The sequence below is a fragment of the Meriones unguiculatus genome, chromosome 3, assembly GCF_030254825.1.
Source record: "Meriones unguiculatus strain TT.TT164.6M chromosome 3, Bangor_MerUng_6.1, whole genome shotgun sequence".
NCBI lineage: Eukaryota > Metazoa > Chordata > Mammalia > Rodentia > Muridae > Meriones > Meriones unguiculatus.
Genome location: NC_083351.1, coordinates 50531895 through 50556590, shown reverse-complemented (window position 1 = coordinate 50556590; position 24696 = coordinate 50531895). Strand labels below are relative to the sequence as shown.

General features: G+C 38.8%; 1 protein-coding gene across 6 annotated transcripts in view; it reads right to left on the bottom strand.

Moving 5' to 3' along the window:
• The window catches only part of Pde1c (phosphodiesterase 1C), a 530439-nt gene that overhangs the window by 27144 nt on the left and 478599 nt on the right, over nucleotides 1-24696 (bottom strand). For 4 of the 6 annotated variants that reach the window (XR_009590708.1, XM_060379957.1, XM_060379958.1 and 1 more), the window contains one exon: nucleotides 23884-23961. Coding sequence is in view for 5 of the 6 variants with exons in the window: in XM_060379957.1 (XP_060235940.1) it covers nucleotides 23884-23961 (78 nt within the window). In the remaining variant the exon portion in view is untranslated. Of the gene's footprint in view, nucleotides 1-1079; nucleotides 9742-23883; nucleotides 23962-24696 lie in introns of those variants that run through there. The other 2 variants (XM_060379959.1, XM_060379960.1) reach the window with 2 other exon arrangements.

Sequence of the window (24696 nt, the reverse complement as noted above, 5' to 3'; positions counted from 1 at the left end):
CATATATATTTAGGTTTCCAGAAACTCAGATCCAGTTTACAACTTATTGCTGAGAACTGGGAAGGCTCTTTGCCCTGCATTTCAACATTTCAACACCCCTCTCTCTCTTTCTATATATAAATGCATGTTCATGTGTGCATATATACATGCATGCATACACATATATGTGTGTAAACCAGAGAACAAAATTGGGTATCATTCCTTAATCATTGTCCACCTTGGATTTAGAGCAGAGTATCTCAGTGGTCTGGAATTCACTGAGTAGGTATGGTGGTTTGAATGAGAAGAGCCCTCATAGTCTCATATGTATAAACACTTGGTCTCCTGGTTAGTGAAGCTGTTTGGGAAGGATTAGGAGCTATGGCTTTGTTGGAGTAGGTGGGGTCTTGTTATAGGAAATGTGTCACTGAGGACAGGTTTTTGAGGTTTCAATACTTCACACCAGACCTGGTCTTGATCAGTCTGACTGTCTGTCTGTCTATCTATCTATCTATCTATCTATCTATCTATCTATCTATCTATCTATCTATCTATCTATCTATCTACCTACCTATCTACCTATCTATCTATCTAACATCTCTGTGTAGCTCCTTTCTGTCTCTCTCTCCCTCCCCTTCTCTCTCTTTTTCTTCACCAGCTGTCTGTGTATTGGGATATAAAGCTCTCAGCTACTACTTCAGTGCCATACCTATCTGCTTCCTGCCATGCTGGTCATGAAATCTACTACCCTCTGGAACCCAAATGAAATGTTTTCTCTTATAAAAGTTTCATTGGTCATCATGTCTCCTCACAGCGGTAGTAGGCTAGGCTAGGCCGGCCAGCAATTCTCAGAGTTCCACCCATTTTTACCTCCAAGTGTTGAGCTTAAGCATCATGTACCATCTTACCCAGCTTTTCTTTAACGTGAAATCAAACTCATGTCATTGTGTTCTCAAGGTGAATACTTTACCAACCATGCCATTTTTCCAGCTTTTATTCTGCTTTCTTAATTTAAAGAGTGTATTCAATTTATAACACTTCAGAATTCTCAAATATTTTATAAGAAAGATACACAAGAGAATAAGCAAGTACATTGGCACAAACTTTATTTCATTTTCTTCAAGCATTAAGCTTCAACAAATATCAATTTTTGGACATGATTTTGAGGGTCAAGTAAGAGCACTCATGTAAGAGTGTTTTGTAAACAATAGGGTATAATAGTGTTTGTCACTGTTTGGTATCTATTCAAAAGGATGTGTGTGTGTCAATGCTAATAATGCAATGCACATACAGAGATGGAAATATGTCATCTTTGGAAATGGAGAACTTTAAGGCTAAGAATGAAACTGTCCTTGATCTACAGGGAATGTTTAGAGAGTAAACAACCTAATCAGTCAGCTCAGGGCAGAAATGTCACCAGGGTAGCTTATGTGACAAACGAATAGCTTTCAGATATTTCAAATTAATGTCCTTGGCTTGTTCAGCTAAAAGGCAATGAATCCAATTATTCAGGAGACTGAAAATGGGACAGAGATGGAAGTGACAGCCAAGGCCTGCCACCCACAAGGTGAACACAGATATCTAAGCCTGAGGTTAGTGAGAAACCCCGGTGATTTGTGACTTAACTCAAGTAACTCATTTCCTTTCTACAAAACTGGGTAGCACAAGCCTGCTGAGAAAAGAATGATTTAAGTGCCCTGTGAGTCCAAATAGCATCATTATGAACAGTCTGACAAAAGCAGTATTGTTATAAATACAGCCAGATCCTACAGGGGAGCATGGGTACAGAAAGCCATGGTGGGAAAGGATGCTGCCATAGTGCACATTTTAAATCAATTTGTTTTACCGTGTTATATATCCTTATGATAGTCATAATTTTCTGGTCATTGTTGCTAAGCATATCTCCAACATCTCCATTTGGGCTATGGTAGTAGGCTGACATCTCGGAAAAAAATGATCACCTGTGCTGTTTTTATATCCTAAAAGAAAGGGCAGCAAGTCCTTCTTCTACTGGGGCGTCACTGAAAGTTTGGAAGGTCTCAAAGTGAACTTCTGAAAGGGTTGTTCTCCAACAATATATACCCAGAGCTCAACCTGCAGTGTATTTTCTCCACACTATGCTATCAGTTCTATGTTTGCTCTCACAAGACTTGTCTTCTCTGAATAAGAACCAGAAACAAGAGCTCTTCAGACAGCAGCTGAAATACAGCTTTTTAACATTTGACCGTGCTCTGGAATTGGACACCCCCACAATATTTGCAACTTTTGACCCTATAACTGAACATCTAGCAACTTGTCCAATGATGATGTTCTAAAATGTAACAACCTTTAATATACAAACAGATTCATTCTTGTTATTTAAAATACAAAGGATAAAATAAAAGCATCAGTAACAGTGATCAGTAACAGTGGTGGTTAAGTAAGCTGTTCTAGAGCTACAAGATGAAATGTTGTATTATGCTTATACAGAAATTATATTAATGAGGAGGTTTAGAAAACAGGAGATGCTTACACTCCAGTATTAGATGAATGGGTCATAAAGATAATTTAAGTGCACTGAATCTGCACCTCACTGTGTAAACTTGCACATTCCGGAGACCTTAGGGAAACATGGTGAGATACTGACAGTAATTAACTGTGGGATGAGATAGCACAAGTGGCTTTAAGTTCTTATCGATGATCTGATAACAGCAATTTTATTATAAGAGAAACCGATCCCACAGGGCAGAAGTGCATTGTTAAAGGCTATAATTCACAAGGCAAGTAGAGCCACACGGAGTAGTAATTGTGCGGTACACTCCGTCACCAGAAGGGGCGCCTCTTGGTGGCTGCTTTGCAGTTAGCAGCTGGGCACAGAGAAAGAGAAAGTTTAGAATTTGAAAAGTCAGCAGTCAGGAATATAATATCATTGTACTCAGTGAAAATAACTTGGAAGCCAGCCCAACTCAAGTATGGCAATCTTAACTTCTGGTAACCCACTTAACAGAAATTCCACCCCCATAAGGACTACACTGTCACAGCAGCCATGCTTTGTGAATATATAAATGTGTAGGAAGAGTAATTGCTCCTTGAGCATTAAATTACTCAGGATTCAAGAGAGTACAAGTGATGGAGCACAGAGTGGGCTCTGGCGGCCCCAAATTTGGCATAGAATGTGGACCACAACAACCAGCAACTGCAAGAAAAGAAGCAGCCCTTTCATCTTTTTTTTTTCAAATTTCAATTAAGAGGTTAACTAATAATTTTATTTGACAATTAGAGGAACATACAATTATTTATTACTAGATGCTAGCGGGAATTATACAGGAAGGATTATCAGGCTCTTTTGTGCAATAAAGATTTGCAATAAACAGATTTTTTTTTTTAACAGAAGTTTGGCACTCTGTTTTACATGAATCCCGTGCTTCAATTTTGCATTTGGAGATGTGATGTTACAGTGTGCGAACAACTTTCAGCACGCAGCAGCAGCACCATAGGGGACAGAACACTCTTCCTTAGAATGGATGGCCGTTGCCTTGCTCTGTGATTCAGACACGAAAGCTGAAGCCGGCATTATGGCTGCCTGAGACTCATTCACATCAGGAAAGTACATGCTGTTACACCACGAAGTAAAGACAAGCCATTTATTCTCTACCTTCCTTTTTAGAAAGGCGTCTGCAGTTCACAACCATAAGTTCCTTGGTTTCCCCCAATAGCTAGATATGTGGTGCAGTCTGGGGAAAAGTGGAAGACTGGCTGCCTTCCTTCCTCAGAGTTCTGCTAAATGATCCTGGCACTGTCTCAGACACTTGCTACAAGCCTAGATCTTTAGATTTTGCTGCCTGGATCTGAACACCAGCAAATTCTAAAGCTTAGGAGGAGTTTCCACCTTCCATTCCCTTACTACCAAGGCCACGGCAGCCCCCTGCAAGGAATGAGTCTACAGACTCGTGGTGAGGATATAACATCCAGAGGAGGAAAACCCTGTGATAGAAAAAAAAAAAAAGTTCTACAGTCAAGGAAGACAAAACAGTATATATTAACCTAGAAGGATTCAGCTTGCTCTCCCATTCAGATTTCCTTTTCCTTTGCTCCTCTTTACCAATCTATCCCTTCCTCCCCACGTACTTCCACCTAGCTTTAGACACTTAACACTTTGCTATTTGGATGACACTGGAAAATATGACACACCCACCCACCCCCATTATTTTGTGTTTCGTTATTTTGTGTTTCCTGTGTGCTCAAATGACAGTGCAAGTAGAATGGCTTATCTGAGCAGAAACAAGTGAAGAGACTTAGGAAATGCCAGAAAATTTGAGACAAGAGAGGAACCACAAAGGAAAGGACATGGAAGCAGGGATAAAATACTTCAAAAGTGAAGCTGCGGGTGTCGCTGAACAGGGGGCACAAGAGCTGGCAAAACCCTAGCCAAGATCTACAAATGAAAATAGCAAAAATATTTCAAAATTTTACAGCTTATAAAATTGTATAAAATAGAATCAGAGCAAGAAGAAAAAAAAAAAAAAGAAAGGAAATTCTCTACAGCCTGTTGCTAGACTCAATCACTGGATGATATGTATGGCTGTAGATTTTTACTGTAAAGCTATATACGCTTTAATGTGTGGGTTATTTTTTATATCATCACACACATTCCTGTTTGAAGACGAGGGTAGCAGTGTACAAAGCACCCTCCCTAGTGTAGAGCCCCTAAGAGGAGCAAATCTAAGCAGAGGTATGGCCCACCGAGCACTTAACAGCTACTCTAGTCACAGGGCTCTGGGGAGCTCACCTGTGAGTGCTTCTCCGAGTGTAGACGGCCACTCCCGTGAAGAGTGAACACACGTGGGAGCCTCAGAGGCAATGGCTCACACTGAGTACTCCTGAAAAGATGTCCCAGAGTGACACTGACTGCAGACTGTTACAGTCAACAATCACCCAGAAGGGAGGGGGATCCCCAGGAGAAACTGGGCAAGTGTGCCCCAGGTGAGCTGAGAGGTCCCTCCATTCTCACGGTGTCTGATTGCAACAGACACTTAGTTTGGGAGCGTGTGTGCCAGGGAAGCCTGACACCGCCAGTGTGAAGCTGCTTCCGCTTGAACAAAAGCCAGACTTAACGGTAACTCATGGCTGACATGTGTGCCAACGTTTTAAGTGAATATGGAAAACGGGCAATATTAGAAGATAAGCAGGACTTAATCTTTAGAGCTGACCACTCAGACCAAGTCTCTCGCTGCCCCTCAACCTTGCTACCTGAGAAAACAAGTTCTTAAATGAAGCTGTTCTTGCTCATCCCAGGAGACCTGGGGAGCACCTTCTGCATACAAATGTCCAATGAGAACCCACTCTTCTAACCTCACTAGACTCACAGTTGTTAAGCAATCTATTAAAATCTGTAGCTGGCCCTGGTTCCACCTTGACTCCAGTGCCACCTCTGTACCCACCAGTGTCTCTGCTTGGACATAGGGTAATGAGTCTCCTGGTTTGACAGGAACATTGTTGCTGTCATTACTGGTTTCTCATTATGCTCTCTTTCTCAGTGATAATGAGGCCTTTAATCACGGATCGCTGTTGATGGATTACAAGTATAATTTCCCATTTGTTCAAGAATAAGAACCAATAAAACATCATTATTGAAACATTATGTTCTGTAACACTCAGCCTCACTGCAGCTTGGCGCTGTGCCCACCACACTGGCAGAACAGACCATGCAGGGGTTTCTCTTGCTACGTGGATAGTATTTCCTATTTGTTCCAAGAAAGTACAAGTTTCAGCTTGGATTCTAAGTGGAGTCATGAGGATTTTATGCAGGACTGTGCCATCACCCCTCTTGGTTCATCATTCTCTGAAAAACTGCATTTCATTGGTTTGATATTTTTTTTGTTCTTTCTTAAATTTAAAGGCCATAGAAAATATCTTAATCTACTTTCATGCGCTTTTTAGCTCTAACAATTTCCCCTAATATAGCCTGATGTTTTCCATCTCTTGTGATAAACTATTGGTGTGATTAAAGTATGTCTGCCTTATGCATTTGCCATAATGCAAATCTCATGAATGCAGCTATGTGGAGAGAAGAGATGGTGAATATGTTGCAAAGAAAATGTGAACCTTGTTTGCTTTGAAGGGGACAGTGTCAGTGTGATTCTACCTGACAATTCTGCCCATGCTTCATGAATGTTGGCTGGGTGCCAGACACTATGACAGACCAGAACTGTAATTTTTGCAGTGTATGCGGGCATCTCAGAGTTAGAATGGAGTGTCCTTCAGGGAATGAAGCTACTCCCTCAGTCTCCTTTATTTGAAATATTATGCTACACTCAGGCTTCCAATTCTGGAACCTTCTCTGTCTTGTTATGAGAAAGGATTTTCTGTTTTTTATTATTTGTTTTTCCCATGTTCAATTGGGAGAACATTACAAAATATTTCTCATTATCAAAATATGTACTTAGAAATTAACAAAAACCAAAAGAAAATATACATTATCTATCCATCCATCCATTTACCCAACCATCTATATGTCTATCTAAGGCGAAGTGATCTACAAGAGAAGAGGGGGTTCAAACACCCAAATGCCAGAATGTGGGCCACAAATTTGTGCCCCCTGCCCTCTCTCACATTATATGACAACAGTACCTTTTCTTTCTCATGTTTGCCTTTTTTAAAGGCATGGCTAGAGGTGGGAAATACAATGCCTGAGATTCTGAATCTCAGATGAATGAGATGAATCTATAATACTAGATTGCCTCAGGCTTTGGTGTTAAGGATGACTTTAACAGTTAAGGGTGTTAATGTTATAGAATCATGTCAGGTTTCTTCAATGGTTTTTAAAAGCTCCAAGAACCAAACAGCCAGTTGAAAAATGTCCATTAATGGTTTAGAAATGCATCTCTTAATTGCTGCCATTAGCTATAGGCTAACTCACAGACTAGGAAAGGCAAATAGAAATAAGAAATAAAATACATAACTCTGTAGGGATCAGTCCTTTGGCCCAAGATCAGACTACAGTGACATAACTTGGATATAGGCTTGCTTGGTAATGTGAAGATGCAACTCAAATGTTGACTCCAGTTATCATGTTACACCTAGGAACTTGAAAAGCTGTAACTTATAACACCAGGTGTTATAAGTGAGCATGAGGCTACTGCTGTGTCCAGTTTCTCACTGTAACTCTGGTGTTCAACACTGTGCCATGTGCATAAGCCTGAGCCTGAGCAAGATGATTGATTGGGGCAGTGGGATAATGCTGCTTGCCTGTTGATGCTAAACTTAGAAGAAGCTGTTTCAAGAAAAGTAAAGCCCAGAGAAAACATGCTTTTTCCTGTGAATACTGACCTGGAATAATTATTCTAATGTGTTATCAGGTCTAGGAACAGTTCAGAACATAGTGATGTGATTTTTATGTTTTTAAACAAATGTCTCTGTGTTTTTATTCAGTGTGCCTTAACAATTGAGAAATTGAAAGATGAGACTAACTTAGCAGAGCTTTTGTTCATCCTGAGAGCTTGAAGAAAAGTGTGATGTGTGAGGCTCTCCTCCCATTCCTTTTCAACCGACTAATGGCTAACAACAAATTTAAATCATTTCCATTTTTTGTGGATTTTAGAAAAAATGGCTATATTCCTATTTTTTTTTCAAATATTGTTTAGTGCTATTTGCTAGCTTATAAAATGAAGCAGTAGGCATTCTGTACCACCTGCCCAAATGTTTCACATACAAAAATACAAAATAGATGTGAGGTAAAAGGCCCACATTTCAAGGACAGAAGCTGGCATACACGTGATTGCATTTAATTGACACACAGAGCCATTCTACCTTTAAGAGCACAGTTTGAAAGCCAGTGGCCCCTGGGTGCCATGCAGCTCACGAGCACGCTTTGTTTGACCAGTGCAAGGTAAGCATCAGAGTTAGATGCCAATGTACAAAACTCTGGAGGAGATTTACACAAAATCCCGCGTACCTGGGATCCCTGCTCGCACACAGCAAAAGGATATCCCATGATAGTGGGCTGCTGCCTTCTGAGAATAGCATCTCCCTCACCAGTTCCTCACCATCCTCACTCTTCCCTTACATCCAGCCTCACCAACACCTGACTATTTCCCTGCTTCCCAAACACCCAGACTCACTCTTCCTTAACAGCCACCCTCCCCAATATACAAGCATTCTCATACTTTCTTAATGTCTCACTGGTTTCAAGCCCCGGTTGTCCTGTGTTACAATAATTAGAAATTACATGGCTTCTTTTAATCATACATTTGGCCCTCTTTTCTCTGAAATCATTTTAATATGAAATCTCGTGTTTTAGTTAGGAAAGCAGGCAGAGCCATAAAAAGCATCAGTGTTGTGATGAGGCCAAAAGTACAACCAACAGAGAAAAGGTGTGTAAAGATCAGGTACTGTGTGCTCTAGGCAACAGCTTTCTCACATCTCCTGCTGAAGCCTGTTTCTGTCATGAGGACCACATATAGTCTTCTTTAATCTCTGAAGAAACACCAGTAACTTATTTTAGCAATATAGATACTATAAAATATCTAATGTAGAAGTGAAATCTGTGGAATTCATCTAAGTCCGTCACCTGGTTGACTTTCTTCCTGACATGACATGCTTTACTTTCAGACGGAACCTAAACTACATAATAAAGACATATCCAGATCAAACTATACGGAAAAATAATCACATTTTCCTTGCATTCCACTGGGTCCCACTTTCTGTTTGGCTTAAGGATAAACTATTTTTCATCCTTCCCTGTCATACCTTTTATCCTTATTTTCAATTTGTGCTATTCATCAACTCCTTTGTAGTGTTAAAATGTCACTAAAATGAAAAGTATTACCCAACTCACCTTTCTGATTCTGGGTCCCTTATCGCTTCCTTTTGTAAAGGTTTCTGAACTAATGAAGTTAACTTACAGATATCCAAAAGAAGAGGACCCGGCAATGGTCAGCATTTCAGTGACCTTTTAGTGATAGGTGCTTCCCAGTGGAAACACCGGGGAACCTACCTGGCAGTATGGTCAACATCTAACACTTTCAGGTTTAGATTCATGACTTCACAGATAATAAATTAGGCAACAAATACAGATTCCTATGGGATAATCTCCTCTTAAAAAACAAACAATTTCATATTATACAAATGGAAAAAAAAGCACATGAACGGATTTTAAGTCTTAAAGTAAATTGGAGACAATGAACATTCTGAACTGAAGAAATAAAAAAAGGTGCAGAGATTTCACTTTAGTTGTGATGAAGGCCAGCCTGGCTATATTCACCACCAGAAGCCAGTGTGAATGGCAACATTCTAAGTTAACAGCACTAACAAAAACAGAGAATCAGTCACTGGGGGGAGGAGGACTTCTCCAGGCCTTGTTCAGCACATCCAGGATGTCAGTTTTTCACTATGTGGAGAAAGCCAAATAATTAGTAATGGATTGTAAAATGGCTATTCATGTTTGATTTCTGCTGAGGTGAGGGTGGGGCAAAAGCAAAATAAAAACAAGCAAAACAAAGCAAACCTCAAATGGTTTTTTTTTTTTGTGTGTGTGTGTGTGTGTGTGTGTGTTTGGTAGAAAAAAAAATCCCTCAGAATTCTAAGACCACAAGCCAACCTCCAGAGGTCCCTGGGAGGAGACAGTATGAGAGAAGGCCAAATGTGGGACTTGGTTTTGAAAGCTGTACGCCTTCCCCAGTTATGAGTCTTTGTGGAAGAAGGAGCATGGAGAAGCTCAGCTAAAATGGCGGGAGACACACTGGCAGCCTCAGTCTATGTGGGGTCTTTTCTACTCTTCTGGATCTGAAAGAAAGAAAAAGAAAAAGAAAAGTGTCAATGCTGCCTTCCCTCCCACTCCACCCTCAGGCCTCAGAAGAAGGAAATCTGAGGACAAAAAAGTCAAGGATATCCATGGAACATTTCAGACTAGTCATGGCAGAAAACCAGTTGGGAGATAAGAGAGTTTCTCTCTCCAAAACAAGGTTCACTCTATTCACAGGGAAAATCTCAGAGGAAAACCTTAAGCCCTGATCCTGTGTACTTATAAAATAAGGGCTGTTTAAACTGGATCTATCGGCATTCAGCTCAGGCACTGTGGTTATTAAGTCGCTTTATTTTATAATGGAAAGGACAGTGGCTTATGAGTTTGGTAGTCAGAAGAAAATCAGATTGCTCTGATCTTGTTTTCATGCAAAGAGGAACTTTCTTGGAATATTTGCCCCATTTACAGAAGCTTCCCAAAAACATTCCAAACAAGAAACGCCCAGCCCAAGTCATCATGCAAATGGATCCAGAGTAAGAGCCTAAGAGAAAAGAAAGATGGAAACAGAATGAAATTAGTGGAAATAGACAACAGTGGGATTTTTTTTCACCTGGTGTACTCTACCCCATGTAACCTCAAGGGTCCTGGGGGAGAATTTTAAACAACAGTACCTCCTGCAGGACTGGCAGGCCCTGGTGTTACAGCAAGGCATTCTTCCCTGTGTAAAAAGTTGCCTTCTGTTCAGGGCCCCAAAGAAATGACAGTGTAGGGTTCTGGACTTGGAAGGGTAATAGCCTCCTCTACAGAAGGCTTAGAAGTAATCCCAGGACAAGGAAAGCTTCCCCTTCAAATTTAAAGATCCTTTCCTAAATAAGACTTAGCTGAAATTAGGCAGAAAACTCTGGGAGATAGGACAGCCCCTCTGATCTATTGTAATTACAGCCAATTCCCAGTTTTTCAGGGTCCATTGATCCAGACCTCCTGCTGTTCCTCTTTATTCAGGGCTTGATGTTTGCTCTGTTAACCCTCCATTAGCAACTGTACCCACTTAAAAGAAATTATAGAAACTCTCCCCACCAAAAAAATAAAAATAAAAAATAAAAAAAGGGCCAGTCCCTCTCCTCTGTTGGTAAGCACTGAAGACTTGGCAGAAAGGGAAGGAGACATGACAAAAACTAACATTAAGGATTAGACTTTTTCCATCGCTCGTACAGTTTGATCTACTAGGGAACTGAAAAAATAGATCCCTTGTCTGAATGCTCATTCCCTATCATTATCAGCTTAAGGTCATACATAAAAAGGTTCCCTGTATATGATCTCTCTAGCACTCATCACTTTAACAGATATCCCTGGGTCCTCTCATATAAAATCCAATTTTGTTTTGATGGATGATATAAGGTTGACGTTGATTGTTTTTTAATAAGACACCTTGGTTGGAAGGAAGCTGAGGACAGTTTTCTCAAAAGCATCATCATTAAATCTAGCAGTCCCTGCTTGGCCAACAAGGAGTGTGTCAGCTCCTGCTATTCCAAGTAGCCTGGGTTATCAATGGCCTGCTCTCTAGACGTGGTGCAGAGAGGAAAGAGGTCCACTCAGGGTTTTAGAGGATGTCAAAGGCCTCCAGGAGACCTACCCACCTTTCTAATCATTGCTTAAGTGTGAGACAGGATTGGGTGTCTCCTCAGGGGCTGGATTTCCACCTTCCTCTACTTTTGGGCCAAAGTAGGGGTGAGGGTGCAAATAAAGTGAATATGTCTAAGCTCTATGTGAGTTTGTTATCATTATATGAGACCAACAGCAAAAGACCAAGGGGTTACATTATCCGGCCATCATCCTGGCTTCAAACACATGCTTGCTTAGGGTAACTTCTGTTTAAGTTGTTTTACCCTAAGCTGCCCGCTTTTATAGCTACTCAGAGGATGGCGTTCTTTGACAAATTTGACTCCCTGAGAGGAGAAAATCATCTACTTCTGTACACCCTTTTGTCCTTTACTGCATGATGTAAAAGAACACGATGTGATATGACGATATTTTATATTCCCGTATAAAGGAGTCTTAAATTAGTCCATGCAACTAATCTCTGGAGACTGGACGCCTGCCACACGGGCATCTTGGATTTGTCAGTCACACCTAAGCCTCTCCTCTATTTCCTGTGTGTGCCTATGCATTTCAGATTTGTGTATTTGTTTTCAAATTAAACTGAGATTGAGAAAAAATATCAGCAGGACCATGAAGTGTGTGAAAAGAAGACCCCAAAGACACATTTTTCTCAGAAAGGTTGCTGAGGTTGGTGTAGTGAATCGTAATTACAATAGTTGCTTTAAATATCACTGACCCTAAATCCATGGTTGGCCCTTTGAAGGCCTGAAAAAAAAGTGTTAAATTCACTTGCTTTAAAAGGAATTATTTATGAACTAAAATGGAAACTAGGTCCGTGTTGGGATAATTAAAGGAAATATTTAGGCAAGCATTCCCTACCTGCTCCTTGATCTAAGACTTCTTAAATCTCACAAGGGGAAGCTTTGGTTAGCTTTTAATCCTGAAGCACAAACACGTGGCACAAGTACTCAGGTAAGTGTATTTGCTGCATGATGGCGGATAATGATATGTCAGCAAGTTCTTACAGAACTTGGGGGTGGATTTGCAATAGGGTGGCTTGCCTATTACCCTTCTTCAGCATTCTGTGGGCAACAGATGGCAAGTATGGCTCTTACAGCCATTTGGGTTAAATATCATGCTTTTAGGGAAATGCCAAAGGTTCAAACGAGTGTGATATAGCTTTAACAATGTGTTTACCATTCACATTGTTTATTCTCAGGTCGTCAGCAGAGCCTCCAACAGGCAGATGTCGTAAGAATCTGACCCTGGCTTTAAACAAAACACTGTAAACATAACTCATCGCAAACATATTTCTTTTGCATTTTCCTTAGTTTTGGGTGGTTTTCAATAGCCTGGTACTTCTCAGACCCATAGATGTAAACGGGGTTGGCTGAGGACAGATCACTGCCAAAATCCATATGTTTAAATGGAAAAATACCATGGCTGCCTCCATATGGAACCAACAAAATTTTCAAAGCCATGTAGCAAGTGACTGAAAGATCTACAAAATGTTAAATAGAAAAAAAAATGGAGAGGATAAACAGTAAAACAAAACCTGATTTTAACTGTCAAATAGAAATTTTCTGGGATATGAATAAGCATTTATTTTATGTTTTAGTAATAAAAATACTAAAAAAAAAACCCCATTATTTTAGAAATAGGTTTTAGACTCTACCCAGGTGTCTATTTCACTGTTGTACTCTATTGTAGATGTTTTAAAGGGTTATTTCCAGTGTGTACATTTTCTCTTGTACCCCCAGTAAAAGCTAAGACTGTAAGAGAATTATTCTAAATTAATTCAAGTGCATAGACTATCAATGTCACAGCACTGTCCAAACCAAAGTGCCTTGATCCCATATCCTAGGAGAGCAGTCTGACAAATGGATAGATGGATCAGTAGATGACAGAAAAAGATAAAGATGGGTAGATGATAGATGAATGCAGGACAGTGGCTTTCTAAAGGCTGACCTATGCCATTGTTCCACAGAATGCCCCATCTGACCCCAAACACAGAAGATTCTACAGTTCTTACACATGGGGGGTTCTTGGGTCTCATGCTTGCTCCCACTTCGTCTTTCTCTTTAATCTATGGCACCTGTCACACTACTGTAACTAATGATGGTGTTAAGCTTTCCTTTCCCTTTTTTGTTTTCACTCTTCCTTTGTGTAGCATGTTGTTTCTTTGAAAATCTAAAATGTCACTTGTCCATGTTCTGTGACAGGATTCAATGTGTCTTTTCCCTTTCTTTCTCTATCGTAAGTAAAGTGCCACATTTCCACTTGCCAAGCCCTAGCCACTCTCGCTGGGTCAGTAAAACCCGCTGAGCCCCACATTCACACCTGTATGCATAACACACAATCTCCACATAAGACAGTTTTCTTTTTGATGCTTTTGTGAAGGTTATTCCAAAGCACAGAATAAAGCTACAATGTATTGTAGCAATCTAGTGTTTAGAAACCCACATGCCCTCACTTGGAAATCTCCTTCCCATGATAGCTGTAAGATAAATACCAGGCTTGGGCATTGACATAGGTCTTGAGAATGTGGGTATCTAGCCAAGACATGGCATTAAAAATGTAGACAGCCTTGTGTCATTATATGCTATTTCAAAAGAAGCTGTTGTTTTAAAGGACTTAATCAAATCAGTAGAGTTCCTCTGGGAAAATGTACTGTTACTCTAATTGTTTGCACAGAACCTAACAAAATATATTTTTTCTAGAGGAAAAACAAATAAATGTGTATTTTGCTATTACTATTTTTTATATGTTCTAGACACCAATATTAGTCTTAAAAAAGGAAAATTTCCATCAAATATTTCATCTTCCCATACTGTCCTTTGCCACATACAGACCCAGAAGCTTAGATCCACATCCACAGCTTAGGAACCCTCTTAGGTCACCTGCCACCATTGCCTGGTAAGTTACTTTTTTATTACTCATCCTTCAATTCACTTGTTGCCATCTGTTTACTCAGAGGACTAGCTCCATGGCCTTTGAACGTGCTTTGTTTGCAAGCCACCTTTGCCTGTTGAGACACTCCTTTCCTCTCTCATCCTTCCCTCTGCCTGATGCCATCTCTATGCCAAACTTTAGTCCTGTGCTTTAGGAGCCATCTTTTCCTGGTCCAGTTAAACAGCTCATCCACCAGCTTTATCTGTCTTAGCTAAAATCATATAGCCCTAAAACACATATGTTAAAAAATCAGAAAGAGCACAAATAAATAAGTTAATGATTTACCATAAGAATTTGGGAAAACAAGAACAAACCAAGTCTAAACTCAGTAGATGGAAAGAAATAATAAAAGCAGGAATTAATAAAATAGAAACAAAGACACAATGAGAAGAATCAATGAATGTAAGAAACGCTTCTTTGAGAAGATATGATCAACGAAATTTTGGCCCAAAAGAAAGAGAGTACCCAAACCAACAGAATCAAAACTTGACAGGCAAACACAACAGATACCAAAGAAATAATATTATAAGGGAATACTTTAAAAACATCTACTCCAATAAGTTAGGAAATTTAAAATAAATTTATGGATATATTGATTTCTCCAAGCAACCAAGTTAAACCAAGAAGATATCAACAACCTTAACAGTTCCATAGCAAAGGATGGCATTGGAAAGTAGTAAAGGCCTTCCAGATTAAAAACAAAACAAAAACAAAAAGAAAAAATTTACATGCAAATGAATTCACAGCAGAGTTCTATCAGCTTTTCAAAAAGATTACAATGGATACTTTTTAAATTATTTAAAAACTGGAAACAGAATGAATACTTCAAAATTCATCCCTTGAAGCCAGTATTGTTCTAGTACCAAAACCAGGTAAAGACACAAATAAACAGTCACTACAGACTAATATGTTTGATGAACAGGGATGCAAAATTCTCACTAAAGTACTAGCAAACTGAATGCAGGCACATATGAAGAAGATTATCTATCATGATCAAGCTGGCTTTATCCCAGAATGCAGAGATAGTTTAACACATGTGAGCCAATAAATGTATCAACAGATATATAAATATATAACAATATACATATAATTTATGCATAATTTACATAAAATATAATGATAAATACATAAATGAACTTAAAGATTTTAAAAAATCACATGATCATCTCAATAGATGCAGAAAAGCCCTTGATAAAGTCCAATATGCTGTCATGATCAAAGCTCTAGAGAAAGAAGGCCAGGAGGGAATAGACCACAACATAATAAAGGCTATACATGACAAATTCGTACACAAAATCATCCTAAGCAGAAAAAAACTTGAAGCAATCCCATTAAAGTCAGGAATGGGACAGGGCTGTCCAGTAGCCCACTTCTTTTTCAGTAAGTGCTGATAACAATAGCCAGAGCAATATGACAAAGGAGGAAAATTAAAGGACACAGTTAGGAAAGGAAGTTAAATTTTATCTACTTGCAGACAACATGATATTATATATAACAGATCCAAGAAATCCACCAGGAAATTTCTAGAAACAATCAGTAACTTCAGCTAGCATTGAAAACAATAAATATCTTGGGATGAACTTCAAGACATATTATAGAGCTATGCTAATAAAAACAACATGGTATTCGCACAAAAACAGACATGTCACCCAGTGGAAGAAAATACACCCAAATATGAATGCTTGAAACTATAGTCATCTGATACAGATAAAAAGCATCTCCAACAAATGGTGCCAGAATAATTCACATGCAGATGAATAAACTTAGGCCCATACTTAGCACAAAAATTAGCTCCAAGTAGGTCAAAAACCTCAATTTGAAACCTGAAATGTTAAAACCTCTAGAAGAAAACATAGGCAAAATATACATGTACAAAAGAATTTCCTGAATAGGACTCTATTTGTTTAGAAATTAGGCTAACAATTAACAAAAGGGAACACATAAAACTAAAAAGATTCATTAAGAAAACAATCATTCAAATAAAGAAGAAGCCCACAGGATAGGAGAAAATTTTTAGCAGCTACATATACAACAAAGTATTAATACCCAGATATATTTAGAACTCAAAAAACAAAGAGTTCAGGAAACAAATAATCCAATTAAGAAATGGGTTAGGGATCTACACAGAAACTCCTCAATAGCAAAAAGAAAAATTTCTATGAAATATCTCAAAATGTTCATTATACTTAGCAATTAGGAAAATGCAAATTAAAACAACTCAGGGTTTATCCCTTCCAGTCAGACTGGCTGAGATCAATAAAACAACTGACACCAAATGTGAGTGAGGCTGTGGGGAAAAGGCAATGCTCATTCACTCTTTGTCAGAATGCAAACTGGTGCAGCCGCTCTAGAAATCAAATAGAAAATGATCCGAAAACTAAAAATAAACCCATGATATGGTCCAGTGTTGGGGCTTGGCCTGGTGCTATGTATTTTAATGTAAATTTCTGCCTCCCAAGATCTTGTCCCTGCTCAGCATATTCTCATGTATACCTGTCCTTGTTGTGTGACCCTTGCTTTACCTAATTTAAAACTGATTAGTTAATAAAAAAAAAATTGCTGAGGCTTGGGATTTGGCAGAAGAAAGGGAGGTGGAATTGGGGTTCACAGTCTGGAGTCTGGACCTCTAGAAAGACAAAAGGAGTCAGGATCAGAGGAGGGAAGGAGGAGGAGGCATGATTGGAGGAGAGGAAATGGACTGGTGCCATGGGCTAGCATGGGAAAGGAGCACATGGCCAGATCAGTGTGGATGGAGGAGGTGGAGACCATTTATAAGTATTCTGGGTCCATGGATAAGAGATAGCTCAAGATTGGGGGCTTGGAGGTGAAGTTAGGTTAGAGCGTTAATATCTGCAATGCCCCATTTTATAAAATGTTGTATTTTATAAAATACAACAGGTGTCTGTGTCTTTATTTGATTGATAGCACATTAGATAATATTGCCATAATAATTATAGCCTAACAATAAACATTTATTAGCACATACTTTCTAAATTTATCACAACAGTCCAGCTATATCAGCCTTTGGCAGATGCCCAAGGTAGTCAACATCCTATTACACAGATACTTGCTCAGCGATGTTAATAGCTATCTTATTTACAATAACCAGGAAGTGGAAACAATCTAAGTTTCCTTCAACAAGTGAATGTATAATGAAATGCAATATATATATACATTTATGGAGTAGTGTTCAGCTGTAAAAAAAATAAAATAAAATAATGTAACTTGAAGGTAAATGTATGGGCCTAGAGATGTTTATATTAAATGAGGTAACTCCTACCCAGAAAGACAAACATTTCATGTTCACGCTTATCTGTGGCTCCTGGTTCCAAATCTTCAGATATGAGTATATGATATGGAGTTACCCCAGAAGTCCAGAAAGTATAAAGGGACTGTGGGAGTGCTTGAGGGGGGAATAGCAGAATGTAAATGATATTAAAGGGGAAATGGAAAGGGCCTAACTAGGCAGATGGTCAATACAGAAAAAAAAGAAACAAAAGCATCAAGGTTGTTTGATAAAGCCTCAAGGAATTATTTTATATTACACACACACACACACACACACACACACACACGAACTTATGGCACTTGGGTTGACAATGTTCCTTTTAAGAACCATACACTAAGCAAGACCCCAATACCAGCTACAAGGACATCCTCTCATGTGGCTGCTCAGGATAGTCCAGATGGCTTCCAAAACAACATAGGTTATTGTTGTCACTGGATGCCTCTCAGAGGTTGAATGTAAGTTCCCATAGCTAAAGACACCACACAATTAGGACACAGGACTTGAATTAGTCAAGCTGGATCTAACCTGAAAGTCTACTTCCTATAGTCAGTCTAGCTTCCACAGTGCCAGAAACTATTAGGAAGGTGCCAAGGAAGGGAAGCAACTAAACAGTTCTACTCAACTTGTGACACATATGAACCACAATAATGACCATCATGGCACAATAGTGGTACTCATATGTTGATGTAACCAATGGCTTTTTAAGTGGACTTGAGATCTATTTACCATGAGGAAAATCATACCTATTCATAGAAACTTAGCCAACCACCTGGAGCTAGTTAGATCCTGGATCTTAGGAAAGAATGTACTGTTGCTACAATGGCGTAATTCCTTGACTACATTCTAAGTCCCATTTTCATGCACACTGGTAAGTGTAACTATTTCTTCTCATAAAATAAGCTTCTCTTTAAATAAAATGAAGACCAACCACAGAAAACCAAAACTGTACACACACAAAGATAAATGGTTTGTGGGGTGCTTAGCCCCAATAGATATGTCTGCAGCACAGCGGCTGCATCTATGGCTCAGGGAACATCACAGAAAAGAAAAGAGAAGATTGTAAGGGTCAGAATTCCAAGAAATCTTCAGTGTGATTGCCTCTGCTAGAAATGGATAGATAAATAAACCCAAATAATGATAATATTCGTAGATCTGCCAACACAGAAAAGGGAGAGTCTCATGGGGCTTCACCCCTAGATAAAGAACTCCAGACAATTAATGTCTACTGAGAGATAGAGAACTAGCCTCTTCCATGGATGAGTTCTAGTAATGGTTATTCAAGACAAAGTTGTCAACCCTGAAATCATGCAATAAGAACAACAAAAATGGGCCCAGCAGGTTGCATTTACATATTTCTGTGTATATATACAAACATATATATGTATATATATAATGTAACATTAATAATAAAAAAGGAGGCTATCAATTTGAGAGTGGAATGAGGACATGGGAGGATTTGAAGGGAGGTGACATGGGAGGAGCTACAGGGAGGAAAGGGAAGGGGTAATATAACTATATTTTAATTAAAAATGTAAAAAGTCAATATATATTTTTAATTTTTTTCTTTCAAGCCAGGCTCCTTAACAAATATAATACTTTTGATATATCAAAAGTATAATGAAATGCCAAGAAGATAAAATGAAACAATGAAGGTTTATATAACAATAATTGCAAAGTAAAGTGTTTTGAAAAGATTAATTTTGTCTTCAACAAAAAACACGCTATAGACTTTTGTTTGAGTTTTTTTAACTACACAGTTATTTGATAAGAGACTGAGTTCTAAGCTCTGGGACAAAAGCATGAATGAATGCTGTCTATTTTCCTTCCTACAACACGAGTTAGTTTTTAAACCACTAATCTTCCATCATACAACATACACACACAGACACATATATGCAGTGTATATACACTATGGTTATACATTTCTAAAGTGCAGATTCTACAGGGGAAAAATGTGTGCCATCTTCTGTTGTATAGTCTACCATTTATTCAATCTAAAATCATATTCACAATGCATTGATTTGTGGTGATTGTTAGCTCTAAAACAGCGGATGGGTCTGATTCAGCATGACTCATCAATGCTATGGCCAGGATTAAGTGTCAGCCCCACGTTCCTCTGATCCTAAGAGGGAATTCCATCACTAAAATAAGCTAAGAGGTTTTGCAGTCTCTGCCTGGCTACTTCTCACCCACAAACATATTGCTCATAGGTTTCTCAAAGGTTATCCTCAAACCACCAAAAGCAGATTTGTGAGTAACTGAGCACATGGCAACTCTTATTGCTTGGTCAATGTACAGTAGAGTTTCCAAAATGAATTAAAAAGTAACTAACAGTGATCTATACAAACAAAAATGTTTAGGCAACACAGTCCGGTAGAGACTCATTATTGAAGCATTGTCCTCACGCACAGCAAGCACCTAAAATCACACTGCAGTTCTTCCCTCCATTCACTGACAGGATGCTGGAGCACGTGTAGATATTAGCTATAGTGCTTGAGAAAACAAGACTGTAAAACACTTTCTAAAAAAAATAAAGTATTTCATGCTTTTTCATGGAAAAGCACAGCTTTCACTTACTGACAGTATCTTTAATTAGGTCAAAGGAGCTTTCATGGGAAAATGGCTAAGGGAATAGGATATTAATCAGAACATGTGTTGTCATGATGGCTTATCTTAATTGTGACACAAAGCACTCCAGATGTTTGTTCCCTCAGCCCACAATGATGCTGGCTTCTCGTGCTGAGGGAAACTCATTTATTAAAGAAATAAGTCTACTTTTTCTTTCAATATATAGAAATCTACAGCAAGACACTTCCTTAAAGTAAGAAATAGTTTTACCATCTGAGGAAGGTGCATGCTTCCTATTTTTAAAAAAAATTAAAAGATTGGCATAGCTGTTTGTGGAAAATAACTTAGAATATGTTTATCTTTATGGAATGTGCAATAGTGCAGAGTACTGAAAATAAGCTGAGTGCTCAAGTTAGTAACGGCTAATTTGCTAATTTTAAAGTAATTAGAAAGGATTCCAGGTCCCTGCTGCAGCAGCACCACCTTGAATGTGGGAGAAAAGGTCAGGGAACAGCAAGAGTTCCCAAACTTCTGTCATGTTGGCCTATTTCACACATCATATGATCTGAAGACACATTTATGGGGTACAAAGTTTGTGACAATATGGTCAGTAAAATCTCGTGGGAATCAAAACATCTGAGAACATCTGCCTTAAAGATAGCGAATTTTCATCAAGATTAAAAACCAGGAAATAAATCAAGAATGACTAAAAGAAGAAATAAGCAACACATTTGTACGAAAAAGATATCAGAAGGAGGTACAGAGGAGGCTCATATTCAGGACACTAGCACACAAGATGGCACAACCTCACTCTTCCTAGCAGGTGCATCTCAAAGGTAGAGACAGATACTGGGATATTCATCTTAAGGCCACCAGCGGTTCTCAGGAGTGAGGATGGAAGGAAGGTCCCCAAGAAGTTCAGTCAACTCCCTTTGATTATCAAATATAGTAAGATCCACTAAAAAGAAATATTTCTAATTTTATTTTCATATTTTAGGTCAAACTAAGTACTGATCTACATATTTCCTTGCAATTGATTCTCTAAATGTAGGGCTTTCATGGCCAAAAGGAAAGCGTAAGTGAAAACTTCAAATTCTTTTCCATTTCATCCTACCAAGAAGTGGCTTTAGTCCTGGTAAGAATTTTGAACCAAAATAGCATCAAATCTCTGAAACTTAATGCTCTCAGTCTTGCTAATTCCAAAGCAGGGATGAAGAACATGAAACACAGCTACTCAGCCTGTTTTTCTACAAGCTTACAAGCACAAGAGCATACTGAGTCCCTCTTGAGGCTCTCGCTGCTTGGTGTTAAAGTTGGATGTCAGGGACAGATGGTAGGGCTTGTCATTATTTACTGCAGGCAATGCTGTGTGACATCAGATCAAATTAATCACTGTGCCAACCAATTCAATTATTTTAAATACTTAGGAATAATTCAGTTTAGGAGCACAGTTAAAATAAGAAGGCTTTATAAAAATGATGAAATTTAACCCACAATATACTTGTAATGGCATCCTGCCAGTTATTTAAACACAAGTAAAATGGGGATTGGGAAGCAGCTCACTGCTAGAACTCTTCGCTAGAATGTACAGGCCCTGGGTTTGATCCTCAGCAATGATATTGATGATAATTATGATGATGATGATGATGATGATGATACCTATGCAGTTCAAATTCCCATATTAAAATTTAGGGGCTTGATTTGATTCTAGGAACTTGCTGAAGAAACTCAGATGGGAAGCATGGTCAGCTGTTAATTGTAGGGCTGGGCATGTGTCTGAGTGTTGTGTTTACAGGAGACACTATTCCTCCACAGGGGAAAAAAAGGCCTCTAGTATTCGAGCAATCTTTCTTATAGAGAGTTTAGCTGCGAAGTCACCATTTTGAATTGTACTTTATTTCTGCATAATTCACTTCTTAGGCACAATTATTCAAAGAAGGCTCACTCATTAAGCAAGTACTTTTATGTTTGCATGAGAAAGTTGGTGAGAAGTTAGAGGTATGAGTTCCCTAGGTATTATATAATAAGACAGCTGGAATGAATTTTCTGATTGCTTTAAAAAAGGAGCAGTTTAAAAACCAATTTCACATATAAAAGTAACGACAGTTGTCATTGTGGTTATAGCAAAAGGGGTTGACTCCCTCCCCAACCTTTATATTTATTTTTATTATTTTATATGTATGTATGTATGCCTACATATATGTGTACTCCACATGCATGCAGGACTTGGAAATGCCAGAAGAAGGTGTCTTATACCTAGGACCTGAATGGTGAGCCAACATATGTATGCTGGAAATCAAATCCTGGTCCTCTGCAAGACCAAAGTGGTCTTAATTGCTTAACCATTCCACCAGCCTCCATTTATTTTTTGAGACTGTGTCTTATATAGCTCAGGTTAGTCCTAAACCCAAGGATGACCTTAAACTTCTTTTTATCTCTTTTTCAAAATATATTTTTGTTTATTGTTTGAGTTTTTTTAACTTTATTTCATGTGCATTGGTTTGAGGAACTGGAGTTATAGACAGTTGTGAGCTGCCATGTGGATGGTGGGAGTTGAACCAGAGTCAGCTTTTAACCACTGAGCCATCTCTCCAGCCCAACTGTTTGAGACTTTATGTAAGTATACAAAGTACAAAGTCAAATCCATTCCTAACTCTTTTTAATAGGTATTTAAATTATTGCACTCAATATTTCTTCCTATTCCTCAATTTGATTACTCAGCATTTGTTCTTCAAAGACATTCTTTCAAACTATTCAGGAAACAGCTTATCATCAAATAGGATGTCATTAGAGAGATAAAATGCAAAGAAAATATGGCACCCTTCACAAAAACCACTTCCTTTATCTGAATATCTTGTCTATATATGAAAGGATGATCAGAACAGATACTATGTTACAAGCAAAACAATAAAGTTTGTATAACAGGTGAAGGTAAATGTGTCCATCTAGTAGATCCAAGTGGGAAAGGTAATGTAATTACAACCCCCAGCTTTCAGATGAGTGGAAAGCGGTTTCTGAAAGTTAAAGCTGTACCCATGAAATGCCTCACATAACAGGCCCATTCATGACAGTGCAGGCCCATTGATGAAATGCCTTGTATTGTAGGTTTATTCCTAACACTGAAGGCCCATCCATGACAGTGCAGGCCCATTCATTTGTGAAGCCACTCTACACCACAAACTCATTCATGATGTACATTGTGCTGCAGACCTATTCATGACACTGCAGGCTCATTATATTCTATCCTGCGTTGTCACTGTCTTTGGCACTTGTTCTTGATAGTGAAAACTGGAGTCTAAGAAAAGTGCATTGTGATTCCCAACCCAATGCTGTACAGATTTTCCTGTTTATTTTTACCAAAAGTAATAACTTATTCAAGCTTTAAAAAATTTGAAAACTGAAACATTAAATGTGTCCTACTTATGCAGCACGATCAATGGTTCCAAGCTCATATATTAGCAGTGTTACTCCACTAAATGACAATCATCAGTTCTAGGGCCAAGTTTTTATGAAGTTTGCAATAAAGACTGTTAGGCAGGAAGAGGAGGCATACAGAAAATGTGTGTGATGAGAAAGTATGCTGGAGAGCAAAAGACCCAGTGGGGATTTGTAACTTACTACAGAGAGATGATAGGGCTCTTTAACTGCAATGAGGTCGCATCCAGGGTAGAACGTGAGCAGAAATTAACAGAACCGCTTCCCTCCTGGCACAATGCTAACAAGTTTGCAGTAGTTGCACACTCTACGGCAATCGTGATGCGAATGACACTCTTACCATCTGTTTTCTTTGACTCATTTCCGGTGTTGGAGTGATCCTTCTTGTCTGCCTTATTTTTACCATCTTTCAAGTCACCTGAAAGCAGTAAGCATGACAAACTGAATGTGTGCAGCTGGGGAGGCAGAAACACTTAGAATCTGCCAGGATGAGACACAGTGCAGCAGAGAGGTGTGAGGGACTCTGCACCCTGGTTTCAGTATCTTTTGTAGCCAGGTGATAGGTTCTGAAAATTGGATGACAGTCAGAAATTAAAATTAAAATACTCGGTTTAGCTGTTAAGCTGTGAAGTGAGGGAAAACCTGGAACAGAGGTACGTTCTACTAATTAACAGCTAGCTAACTATGTTAGCTAACAGCTATGTTTTAGTTTCTTATCTGCAGAATGGGGATAAGAATGCACCTGCACCTGAGCCATCTAAGTGCTAAATGGGGCACGTGGTATATTGCTGGAAGGCCGTGCTCATGATCCTACCACAGAGCTGTTCTATTAATGAGGTTGTCAAAATATCATTTCCAAGGTTAAAAATACTACTCTCACAAATGTGAGCAAACATACGTAAAGAGCATATATAACTCACTGATGAGGGAATGAGAGAAACAAGATAATTTTAAGAACATCCAAGGAAGAGGGTATTTATGAGTACTTTAGAAATGTGTTAAAACATGTTTGCTCGTAACCAAAGAATAAGGCACAGGCTCTTCAGGCAATCTATATAAGCCAAAATCTCTTACTTAGAAAATAGATTTACGAATCAAGTACCAAGTAAATATTTTAAACACAATCGCATTCTCCAAAACCACGGGTCAGGAA